This window comes from Phasianus colchicus, chromosome 12, assembly GCF_987193195.1.
Source record: "Phasianus colchicus chromosome 12, bPhaCol1.hap1.1, whole genome shotgun sequence".
Taxonomy (NCBI): domain Eukaryota; kingdom Metazoa; phylum Chordata; class Aves; order Galliformes; family Phasianidae; genus Phasianus; species Phasianus colchicus.
The window spans coordinates 2,190,292-2,202,384 of NC_143447.1; the positions used below are offsets into that span (position 1 = coordinate 2,190,292).

General features: G+C 40.7%; 1 protein-coding gene across 7 annotated transcripts in view; it reads left to right on the forward strand.

The window, feature by feature from the left end:
- NEO1 (neogenin 1) overlaps positions 1–12,093 on the forward strand; it is a 178,392-nt gene that overhangs the window by 71,838 nt on the left and 94,461 nt on the right. For all 7 annotated transcript variants that reach the window (XM_090148621.1, XM_090148627.1, XM_090148623.1 and 4 more), the window contains exon 5: positions 7,480–7,616. In XM_090148621.1, coding sequence (XP_090004747.1) covers positions 7,480–7,616 — 137 coding nt within the window. The remainder of the gene's footprint in view (positions 1–7,479; positions 7,617–12,093) is intronic.

Consider the following 12,093-nt stretch of genomic DNA (forward strand, 5'->3'; position numbering starts at 1 on the left):
GTTCATTCAAAACGACGTGGACAAAAAAATATACATATTTAAAAAGCAGAACAAGTCCTACCAAGAGGTAGAAAATGACAAGAAGGGAGTTGGATGTTCTCTGTCATCCGAAGATGGTGGTGAGATTGATGTAAAAGCAAGTTAGCCATGAGGCTATGGCATGGCTACGCCAGGAAGAAGCTCAAGGAATGTACAAGTCATTATACAGCACCAGCGACAGCGATATAGATCTTTTTTTGTCAACTCTTAAATTAAAAAATGTAGAGGCTTGTAATTTGAGCAGTGTTTATCTGGAAAATGCAAGCTGCTGTGAGTAATGGCAAGTGGTTCTAATATTTCTGAGAAATTGAATCGATGTCAATCTGGTGGCACATGATTTTATTTGATTCATTTTTGTAAATATAAGAAATCATTTCCATAGAAAGGATGGTTCCCACTCATTAGAATTGCACAATTGAATGTGATGAAATGTCAGAGTAAGTATGCCTGGTAAGATCTTAATTTGTTTTTCTCCTGACATAACATCATTTTATATATATCCTTACAAATGCTTGCTGCCTGCCCCCTCCACTACCCGTCCTTCTGTAGGTTAAGGCACATTCAATGCACAAGGAAGGTGAAACTCACAAACTGAAGAGCTCTCATTTTATTTTCTTCTCACTTCTTTGACTTAGAACCCAAACGTTCAAATCCCACTCTGGATACAGTGTTAATTCCCTGAGGAGCTTTTCTGTGCAGATTGTTGTGGTAACCTCGGAGGGCTTTCCCAAGTGCTTTATTTCCTTTCAAAACTTAGTGAGGAATTTTACATCTTAGGAGCAGAGATACAACACTGGTGAATGCATTTGATGCTAAATTATGCCCAATTTGAGTCGAGCATGGCGTGACTTTTCAGAGTATTTAGTGTTTGCTTTTAGCATTGTGTCTCTTTTGTTGCAAGCGTGGTTTCCAGCTGACATTTGCTGCAGGTAAAAATCCCTCTATAAACTGTGTGCCAAGTTCTTTGTATGGGTGGTCAAAATCTTTCACAGCATCCTCCCATCTTCACATGGACGCTGTCCGGTAAGGCAGAAGCAGGAGCCACAAGAGCAGCAATTCCTCAAACACAGATTTACTAAACACTTGTCTGCTCCTGTAACACCTGAGCTGCACAAGCTCCCTGACAAGCCCCAGTCACAGACCTGCAGCATGCTCCATCAGCAAGTTCATGCGTCTCACAGGCAAAGCTTCTCACTGAGCTGAGCAGCTGCAGGTGCTGGCGTGTCTCTGGAGCCTGTTGGGTGCTGCGTCCTCTGGATCTGTGCTCATTGGGCATGGAAAGACAAAGACAGATTCCTCTTTAATTTGAAGCAGGTGTTTTTCTTCTGTTCAAGATTGGACCAGAAAGGGCTAATGAAGAGTTTTGAACACTGAAAACTACAGTGGATTTAACTGATCTTACTGCAGAGCCTTTCTGGTCTTCCTGAACATGTGAGTGAGTGAAGCTGCCTTGAGTTGCTGGTGTTACGGAGTTATAAGAAGCATGTTTCCAAGTTCATTAGGAGTTTCTGCACAGCCTGATCACGGAGCCTGCTACTTGTGCTTCTGGCTCAATGGAGGAGTGATTCAAACAGCAGCCAGCAAGGGTTCTTGAACTCCATTTTCCTTGATGGCTGTCCTGTTTGTAGTTTGAACAGAGGAACTGAAAAAGCTTTAGAAATACAAATAAAGATTTCTTTTTGTTGGTAAAAGTAACTACAGTAAAGCCTGTAGTTAGACTGCAGCAAAATGGGTGCTTTAACTTGTTAGCATATTCTGTTAATTTAGTAACAAATCATATTTAATTTGTGTTAAAGCCCCTTTTATGTAAAGGAAGACTTTTCTTATAAATATGTATCTTCTTTATCCCAAGGAGAAAAAAAAAAAAGACCTTTCTCATCTGAACAGGCTTCAAGGCACCTTCTGCCTTCCAGAAGCTCTTAAATCATCTGTTGTCTATACACACACACAGTAGAGACATAAATGTACACGTGTGCATTTACATTTATACACATGTCTGTGAAGTCAGGAAACAAAACTCAGATAGCATGGTAGGTTCCTGTTTGTTTTTTTTTTAATTTTCTTTTTTATCCCTTGGTAAATAGGTTAGGCACAACACTGTTTGGTACTTTAGTCTTTTAATGGTGGCAATTCGGGTAATACAAAACTAAGCATTTTATCACAAAGCTGTAGTTGTAAGGAAAATCTGCATAGGAACTCGTGTTCTAAGGAAAGCAGATTGTCATAAAGGATTTACAGTGCTTTTGGACTTTTGGAAGTAAAATATCCAAGACCAGAAAAAAGGAAGGTGTTTAGTTTTGATGGAGTATCTGCCAAAGACTGCAGCAAGATTTATGTTAATGGACAAATATGAATAAACTTTAATGATGGCAGTGTTGACACTCGCTCAGACAGGCAGCCTATAATGTGATGTATTGTGAAATTAGTTCACTGTGATAAAATATTTTCCAAACTAACTTGAGTGAGAAGGGAGGAAGCATTGAGTGTTAGATGAAAAGTAGATACATTTTATGCAATGCTAACAGTTTGCATTGTAAAACTAACTATGAGGAATCCTTCCAGAATGTGTTAATGGAAAGATTTTAAGGAATTTAGTGATAGTTGGGCTGCTGACCTCCTGGTAACTCATTGCTTAACCCAGAGAAGCCCATGAGAGAATGAACTGGCCAGGAGGTGGGGAAGGCTGTCTTTAGAAGCTGAAAGGACTCTAAGTGCTTTAGATCATTGTGTTGTTGCTTTTCAGTGCTTTGGAGAAGGACGATACCTCACTATACAGAGCCTTGGTCTGTTCCTTCAAGATGTATGTTAATGCATTAAGAATTTTAGACACAAAAAATGCTAGATATCAAGCTGAAAACTCCTAACGACCTGTTGTTGGGAAAGCAAACTTGAACACAGGAAGTTCCATACCAACGTGCAGAAGAACTTCTTTATGGTAAGGGTGGTGGAGCACTGGAGCGGGCTGCCCAGGGAAGTGGTGGAGTGTCCTTCCATGGAGATATTCAAGATCCATCTGGACACCGACCTGTGTGACCTGTTGTAGGGTAGCAGGGGGTTGGACTCAATGATCTCTTGAGATCCCTTCTAACCCCTACAATTTGGTGATTCTATGAGAGCTTTCCATTGAATTGATTTACTAGCCATGCTAATAAACTTGAGTTTGAATACTTTTTGCAAAACTGCATGGTTGGAAAGAAGAAAAGGTTGAACCCCATTCTATGTAAATCTACGGTGCTGGTCCTTATAGCTCCCAAGTGGAGATTCAAAACATGGAGCAAGCCTCTAGACTCAGACCAAAGCAGACGAAATCAACCCTGCTGTGAATGTGCATGGCTATAAACTTACTGTACAGAGGGTGTTTGGTTTAGGATTGGCATTGCTAATGCACATCTGCTCTGTCATACATATGCAGTTCAGCCATTTCAATGTGGGTTCTACTTTTTTAGCTGTATTTCCTCTGTTAACTCGGAGTAATGTCTCTGCCTTCACAGAAAGCTCTTCATTTAATTTATTTATTTTTAAACAAGTGCAATCTTCTATATTGCCAACTAAATCTGATACCAAAGGCTGGATTGGAGATGTTGGATGAAGTCTTAGATTTTGCCAACTCTGTGACCTTTTTGTCTAAGGGTCCTGCTGTGTCAATCTGTTGGTTAGTAAGTGCAGGAGGGATTCTGTGCCTTCATAATGCTGAGGTTGGGAAGTGAGGTTTTGCCTGCAGTGGTTACTGAGGTGATTTTCACATTCTGGGAGATGACTGCTGACCTCCAAATATTCCGATGCTTTTCTGCTTGGAAGCCTTTGCACAGTGTGTGGATTTGCTTTCTACAAGTATGTGCTCAAACAGCACATCTTATTCAACTCAGTTTATGTCTGGACGTATATATGGCACGAAATACAAATCACAAGAAATGTTTATTAAAAGAAAAAGCTACCATAAATGAGGTGGCAGATCTGAAAACAAACAATTGAAAGGACCCAGGGCAACGTTATATTTTATTAAGGCTGTTGAAGTACAGCAAATGTTAGGGCTGCTCAGCTTAGCTAAATGTTATAAGCAAACGAAGTGCCTACAGAAAGCTGTAACCTTGTTGTGTAGTTAATCATTCCTAAAGTAAGGAAATGGCAAAGCAAAGGTTGCACGTGCAGCATTAATTCCAGGCTGTTGTTCTATGTGTTACAGTCTTCAGTGGTGTGAACACATTTTTTCCTTAAGACTTTACATGAATGTGTGATTTTCTTATTTATTTTTTTAATAATTGTTTGCCAGGAGCTCCGAGTGATTTGTTCTGAGTGAATTACATTTGCTCAGCTCGGTGAAGGTTAAACATAGCAGAGTAATTATGGAGATTTTTCCGGTGGTAGATCCCACAAAATAATCTAATTCCCTGTCTAATTTTATCAGCTGTACTTCACCATGATTGCAAAGAGATTGTGAGATGTTTTGGGCACGGTATTTTATAAAGGAGAAAAAAGCCCAAACCTCAGGCTATAACTGACTGCAGTGTTTTAATAAAGCTTTTCCATATTGCATGATAATGAAATGCCGAATTCACACACGGTTCTTGTATCCAGAGCAGCTCAAGGAATTGTGTGTTGCAGAAGTGTGTAACGTCGTCTCTGAAGGCTGTATGGAGTACGTACAGAAGGCTTGGATTTCATTTTGCTCTTCCTTGATATTTGAATGATCTCTCGTTGTTTTTAGTGTCACTTCAAATTACCGCTTCTGTACGAAGCTGATTCTTTGTCTCTGGCGTCAGAAATCTGATTGCTTCAGCCTTTTGTGGAAGTGCCTCACCATCCTGCAAAATTAAGGCTTGAATATTGTTTTTACTTTATTACAAAAGCAGTTTTGCTTTAAGGCTGGAAATATTCCACCTCATAATGCATGCTAATGCATGCAAATGGAGTCATCAAGTAGTCTGACAATTTTTTCTCCTGTGTTTTTAACAGCAGTGAACCTGGATCCCATATTGGTAGACTGAACAGTCTCTTAGGTTTTCTTGATGAAAATAATCAAGTGGAATATTTTCTTTTAAAAGCGTAGCTTGTCTGAAGATGGTGAGAGCTCTATAGCCTTATTTCTTGCCAGAGGAGAGCACATGTTGAAGAAACCTTAGAAGCTTTTCCAGCAGACGTGCAGGGATGCTAATTTGGGTATTGTGCTGCTCAGCTTCCTTACGGTGCACAATCTTGGAAAACTGGTTCTCTGAAGTGGAAACTTTTTTTGGTCAAGTGCAGCACTTACGGGATCATGCAAACACCACTTGAAGCAGGCAGTGCTGATTGAGATCTTTGAGAAAGTATTTTGTTGCCTAACGTGACAACTTGTAGTAATTTTTAATTGTTTTAGTAACATCTTAATTGCTGGTTGGTCTGTAATGGCTCACTAGAGTCAGTTGTCTCACCTTGTTGGAGGTTGGCTGTGAGGACAGTCAGCACTGCAGAGGCACTTGTCTGACCCAGCTGTGTTGTTAGGTATGCTTTTAGTGCACTGTTTTCAAAATTAAGCTCTAGTGGTATTTTCTGTTCACCTTAATGGTGATTGGAAAGCCCAGCTGTGTTCCTGGGCTCTTGATGTCCAGGTGCAGACAAAGCTTCAAGAAGTGGGGAGAACATCATTTTCTTAAACTGCGGGTGAACAGATTTGCCTTGCAGTCATTGCAGGCCGAGGCTCCTGGGTTCAGTTTCATTGCATGTGCAAATTGCAGGAGCTCGGTGTGGTTTGATTCTAATGAATGTTACCTGGGCAGATTCAATAAACAAAGGCAGTGATAGAAGGGAGAGAGGGAAGGTGTTACCAGCCTGACAGCTTCTGTGCACAGCTCCTTTGTACAGATTTTTCTTGCTCAAGGTAGTTAAGGAGGATCTTTTTGTTGTCTTCAATTACCTCTAAAGCACTTATTTTTCCTGCGCACCAATCCCTCCTTTGGCCCACAATAAGCAGCTTCTGCCTCTTTCTGGCTGCAGCAACAAGAACATATGGATCTAAATGGACACTATCTCCTTCCTTTCTGTCCTTGAGCAGTTCCAAAACTAGTTTCATGACAGCGTTCCTGCTGTTTTCCTCATAGCACGGACCTGTTGGCAGTGCCATCCACATGTTCTTCAGACATTCCTCTTCTAAGCTCCTGATACGTTTTTTTGAACTCAAATTCCCTAAAATTCTTGAAGAACAAACTTCCTGAAGTCCTTTCAAACACTTGGCCCATCTCCTCATGTTCTTAGGTGATGGAAACGGCATCCCTTGCCTTTTGGTGTGCCCAAATAGGAAGTCTTGCTGGGCACTTTGGAGGCTCTTAAGGAAGAGTAAAGGAACACTTAATTCCAATAAGGATTTTGTTTTCTTTGGTTTTAAAATTTAGTGAATCAGGACTTGGATCAACAAATTAATGTCTTAAATCAGTATTAGAGTGACTCGAAAGCTTTTGTGTCCTGATAATTTAGCTTACTGAATGGATGAGAGTGTTGGTTCTAGTAAGATAACTGTAGCATAACATTTGGAGCCAAGGAAGCAGTTGAGTTGATATTTGTGCATTGGTTGCTCTACAGAGACCAAAAAAGTCAACTGTGGCAATGTGCTATGCAGTGAATATCCTCAGATAACTCCATCCCCTCACATTGACAAAAAAATTGTTTTCCAGTGCTGGAGAGGAAACCATTAGATAGACTTTCTCTCTTTGTTTTCAGCTGCAAATAAGAATGATTTTGGGTGAGGATCCAGTCACGATGTGTTGTCTCATCTCCGCTTTCTAACAGTGTTTTATTGAAGAGTGATGAAGGATTTTGGGAATGGTCTTGCATAAATTCAGATCACAGAAAGGGAAGCACATGGTTGTAGTGGGAGATTAACGTGGCTGAAGGCTGCAGGAGAAGCAGGTGGTTTGTGAGGGCTGGGCTACATGCTTTGTTCTGCATCCTTTATGAGCCACGCAGGGATAGATTCTGTATTGGAACTTGGTCAGCTTGTTGGATGTCATAATTTTTTTTAAACTTGTATCTTATTCTGAATTCTTCCCAATCCCCAAGATGAGTACTGCTGTACAAAACCTCAGTTGCTGTATGCTGTACAGTATGCGTTTCGGTTCCTTGTGTCATGCAGGTGTAAGTCTGGCACGCTGCAGCTGATTTAGCTTTCCAAGCAGTAAGTCATTACGTCTACAAAGCATTTTTTATGATGTGATTGTTACTTTCACTTCTCTTAAATTCTCCTGTAATCCTGGAATGGATGTAGTTGAACTTGGTTTAAAATCTGATACCGTAGCATGGAGTGCAACCATGCAGTTAAATCTCATCTCTCTGAGAACGCTGTGTGTAAATGGCACCCCGAAACGTTATGTCTCCTCAGCCATTTCAGACAGAGGACTTGTACTTCTCTGTGAACGCTCCATGTCAATCCATTTGCCCATCAGTTTCCCACTCTTGTCTTGTTCTGCACAGCTCCGAGAGGTTTGCGCTGCGTGCGGGGGGCAGCCTGCTCATCACTGATGTTACAGAAGAGGATGTGGGGACCTACACCTGCATAGCAGAGAACGAGAACGAGACGATTGAAGCTCAGGCAGAGCTTGCAGTACAAGGTAGGAAAAATGGTTAATTTTCAGGGAGTGGATCTCCCGACTATTGTTCCTAAGAGCTTTATTTTTTATTTTTATTTTCTATCATTTCATAAAAGTTCAAATGAGGGGTTTGCTTATGTTACATACATCTTGTATGGTTAAAAGCTGCTGTATGTTCATGCAATATGAAGTGTGCTCCATGCGATATGCTGTAATAAAGAGGGAAAATGTCACCGTGTGCAGCTAGTCTTGTCTGAAAGTCTGCCTGTAAAACTATTTGGGTTCTTCTACAAAAGGACGTTATAGAAAGTATTTTTTAAATTCTAAATATCCTGCTGCTTTCAAGAAACTTGACAGAAGGTAATAGCAGAGATAATTATTTTGTAAGTCCTGGTTTTATTTTGTGTGTGTAATTGTCTTGCTTACTGATGAAAGCTGCTTTAAACAGAAGTGGCGGTGAATTTTTGATAATGCTGATTTAAAAACCTTTCATGTCACATGTGCAAATAAGATTTTTTTCTTAATTGGAGCTTTATCTTGATTTTAGATATTTCAGCTACCATTTAGTTGTCACCTTGGTGATCGTATCCTTGTAAGAGCTCAGTTGACTTGTTTTTAAGACAAACTTGCTTGGGCCATAATCCCTTGTAAAACAAGTTTGAAGGGATTAGAGATATAAAAATAATTATGGAACAACGTCTAAGGAAGGCTTATCTATAGATAAAACCTTTATGGCAGAAATAAGATGTATTTTAGATTCTAATGGTGTGAAATGTAATGCAAAGGCATGCTATTAGCAGAGTTCCTACTCCGCTCTCAACAATGCATCAAAGCTTAAGAAATTTTACCAGTTGAGGTATATTTACTGATTTTTTTGCATGCTTTACCTGGTGTCCAGGAAGAGGGCTGTGTTTCTGATGTAGAACTGAGGAAGATTAGACTGGGAGATGAAAAGTGTGTATATGAAGAAGCGGAAGCAAGCTTTCAGAAGAAGTTGGCCATTGCTGAGCAGATGAAGTCCTTCTTAGGAGGGCAGAGTATAACATAAGGCTTTCATTGGTATCTGCAGCATGCTTACATTATCCTGTATTTCATGCTGTCCAGTTCTGTGCAAATCAAAACGTGACCAAGGTGCTGCACTTGCTAATGAGCATAGCGGAGGCAGCACTCTCCTGAGCACACATTGTGCTCTCTCTGCATTCTTACCCCAGTTCCCTTTAACGTTAGCTTCACCTTGTGTTTTTCTGCTGACTGCTTTGGGGACTGGCTTCCTGAGCATCTCTTCAGCCTTACATAGGCATTTTATTTAGCTCCGCCCTTTGCTAAAACTTGGGGAAGACCATTTGGTGAGGGCTGTCAAAGTGCAGCATTGCCCTAATTTGACTTCAGGAGTTTTAAAAGCCAGCAAACTCAGGTCGTGCAGCAAACACCATTTTTGTTATCTTAGTTTTTGGGCTGGAAGAATGCAGATAGGCACTGTGTCTTAAATACTCAAGGGCTTGATGATTCATTGCACTTTATGATAGTTTAATGCAACTGGTAGTGTGCTGTTTAATTCAGTTCCAAATTATCTGTTTTATGGCATTGGCATGAGGCTTTCAGTTTTATGGGCAGTGGCAGAAATTAATATTATTAATGGTATGATACAATTAAGCAAAGAAAATCAAAGATAACGCTGAGATTATAGTCTTAATGTAGACTATGCAGCCAGGTCACTTGGGGATGAAAGTGGTCTTGAGATCACTCTTAGCTACTTAGCTAAACTAATGTGATTTCTTTTTTCCACTGCAACAATTTAGAATATGTTCTGCCAATTCTTTTATGCTGATTTTTTTCTTGTACATCTGGCACAAAAAAAAAAAAAAAAATCTTTTAATGCCTCAGAATTAAAATATATTGAAGATTATATAGAATGCATTTTGGAAGTTGGATTTCTGGTTTTATTTCTTAGTTCTAATCTCACTTAATTCCACTTTCCTTGGAGAGGTCACTGGAGTGTAATTGTATTTCTCCATTACTATAATTTGCTGAAGGATTTGAGTAACTGTTACCTGATCGTTGTATCATTTTCTTCTAAAATGGAAAAATCGTCTTCTACCACCTACTAACGACATGATTTTGCTTAATTTAGGCTTATTCTGTCACTCTTAGGGATAAGGCTGACAGGAATTCATACAGGAAATCCAGGCTTTTGGAATTTGATCCTTTTCTCATCTATTTTTCTGCATCTTTTGAAGCATGTGGCTTGTTTTTTGGGGAGATTTCAGAAGCGTACTAGTATTACTATGCTACTGCTGTCAGTCTTTTCTTTTTTTCCTCTTAATATTTCACAATGGCAATTCAGTGAGTCATTTGTACATCTCTATGTAAGTGTGGCATCATTTGACAGCATTAGGACAGCTGGAGTGAACTGGCATTCCCTTTGGTAACTCTCAACTGAGGTTAGAAACTGCCCATTTTATCTAGAAGCAAGCCTGAATTGTGCGTGAGTAAAGAGTACTCATTAATTATTGCTTTGTTCCAAGACCAAACTTTCTCCTATCCCTTAATAAGGATACAAAGCCCTGGGAGGTCACATGCTTAATTCCATGATGCAACCTCAGCAGCAGCAAGCTGCCATGCATCTCTGCTGTCAACTGCTGCCATGCTCCTTGTTCTTCCTAGGCTGTCAGGACACAGTCACTGCCCTTTGTTGTTTTTGGGTAGGGTACCTTGATGCATCTCACATGTAAGTGCATGGTGTGCTCAACTAGAAAGAAATAGGTAAATTCAGCTGTACTTCTTGTGTTCCTGCACAAGGTAGATGAGAGTTAATTGAAGGCAGCTTATTTATAACTGCATAAAAATATATCAAGTGATCAGCCCTCCAAGATAATGTCTTTCTGTTAAAGTTGGCACCGTTTTGAATTCAGCTAAATGTTACCTTCGTGTGGCAAAACTTAGTCAGTTCACGTTGCTGACACTGAAGGATGCCATCTGTTTCACATCCTTGGAGGTAGTCTTTTGAACAGGCTATTCTGTGTAATTTAGAGGGAAAAAAAAAAAAAAAGGTGTTAGAGAGTCTCATGTTGCCCAGATACTTGGTATTAAAAAATTGGTTTAGGTCCTCAATGTATATTGCAGGACTAATTCTGGAAAAATCTGGCTTTGACTGGAAAGGATTACACCAATTAATTGGAAGGGTTTTAAGGGTCGAGGAGCGTGCTCTAAGGATTTGTTTTCTCTGTCCTTTTATCTACAAAATGTATCTGGGAGCTGGAGTTAGGAGCTCAGAACACTAAAACCCAAAGCATGTCCTGGAACATGACGGGTTTTGGTCTAAGTTCTATTAACTGCATGGAATGAATTCAGTCCATACTGCTGTGTGACACAAGCTCTTCCCCAACAAAGCTGGGCTCTGTCTCTACTTCCCTCCTACCCAAGACCTTTCAGTCATCTGCAGGCTCACTGCCTTTCGTGAGCCCTAGGGCACCTCTGTTAACTTACACAGACGTCTCTGAGTGCTTTGAGTTGATTAGTTCATTTTGACTGAAGTGGATTAGGGAGCACTTGGCTGTGGAGCTCAGCGGTGGATCAGATAGGTGATCTTCAGGTGTTTCACTTGCAAAGAAGAAGATGCACCTCGAAGCAAACTCACGATGCTGCCCTACTCCAAATGGCTACAGAAAGTAGGTTTGTGATTACATGTATGCAAGTCGAGGTTTCACATCGTGCGCCACGCTGTAGGCTTCATGTTCAAGGGGTGCTTTGAAGCTGGAAGAAAACATTAAATGTCCTGAGGGTGATCCGTGGCTGAGATGATCCTAACTCCTCAAGTTTAGCATTGCTGAATCCCATCCGTGTTTGAGATGCTCGCTAGGGCAAAACGTGCACAGGTAAGATGTGTGTGCACTCTGTTCTTGCTCATTTTACTTAATCTTTGGTGCAAAATGTCTTGGGCCCAGTACCTTGCAGATACCATTGCCAGGTGAGGTTGTTTCCCATTCAGGAGGCAGTGACTCAGTGTCTGAAAGCCTTTGGTACCCAGTCGTGTTTCTGTTCTGACAGTGCTCTTCCCTTTCCTGTCAGCAGAGGCACTGGGACCCGATTTATTTATGACACATGAGTTGAGAGCGGTGGAAAAATGTGTTTTGTGCTCACCAGTAATGAAAGAATCTGTAGTATTTCCCTTAGATAAGGGTGGGAAGTGTTGAAAGAGAAGCTGGGGAAACAAGCAGTGAATGTATTGAAATGCAGTCAGCTGGCTTCTGTTCTGCCTGAAACCTGCGGCCTGCAGAGCCGTGGCTGTAAATACTGAGAAGGTTAGAAGTTCATTCTTCATCTGGGAAATATTTCACATTTATTACAGTGTCCAGAGCCCCTGGGATTTCTGCACATAGTGTGGCGTGGGTTAGATCACTGTGTGAGCTTCCTGCCGCCCGTCTTGGTGCTTGTGTTGTAGGTAATGAGCTCAGAGGGAGTTCTCTCTTTGTGCTGAAATATTTACTGCTGCTAATAC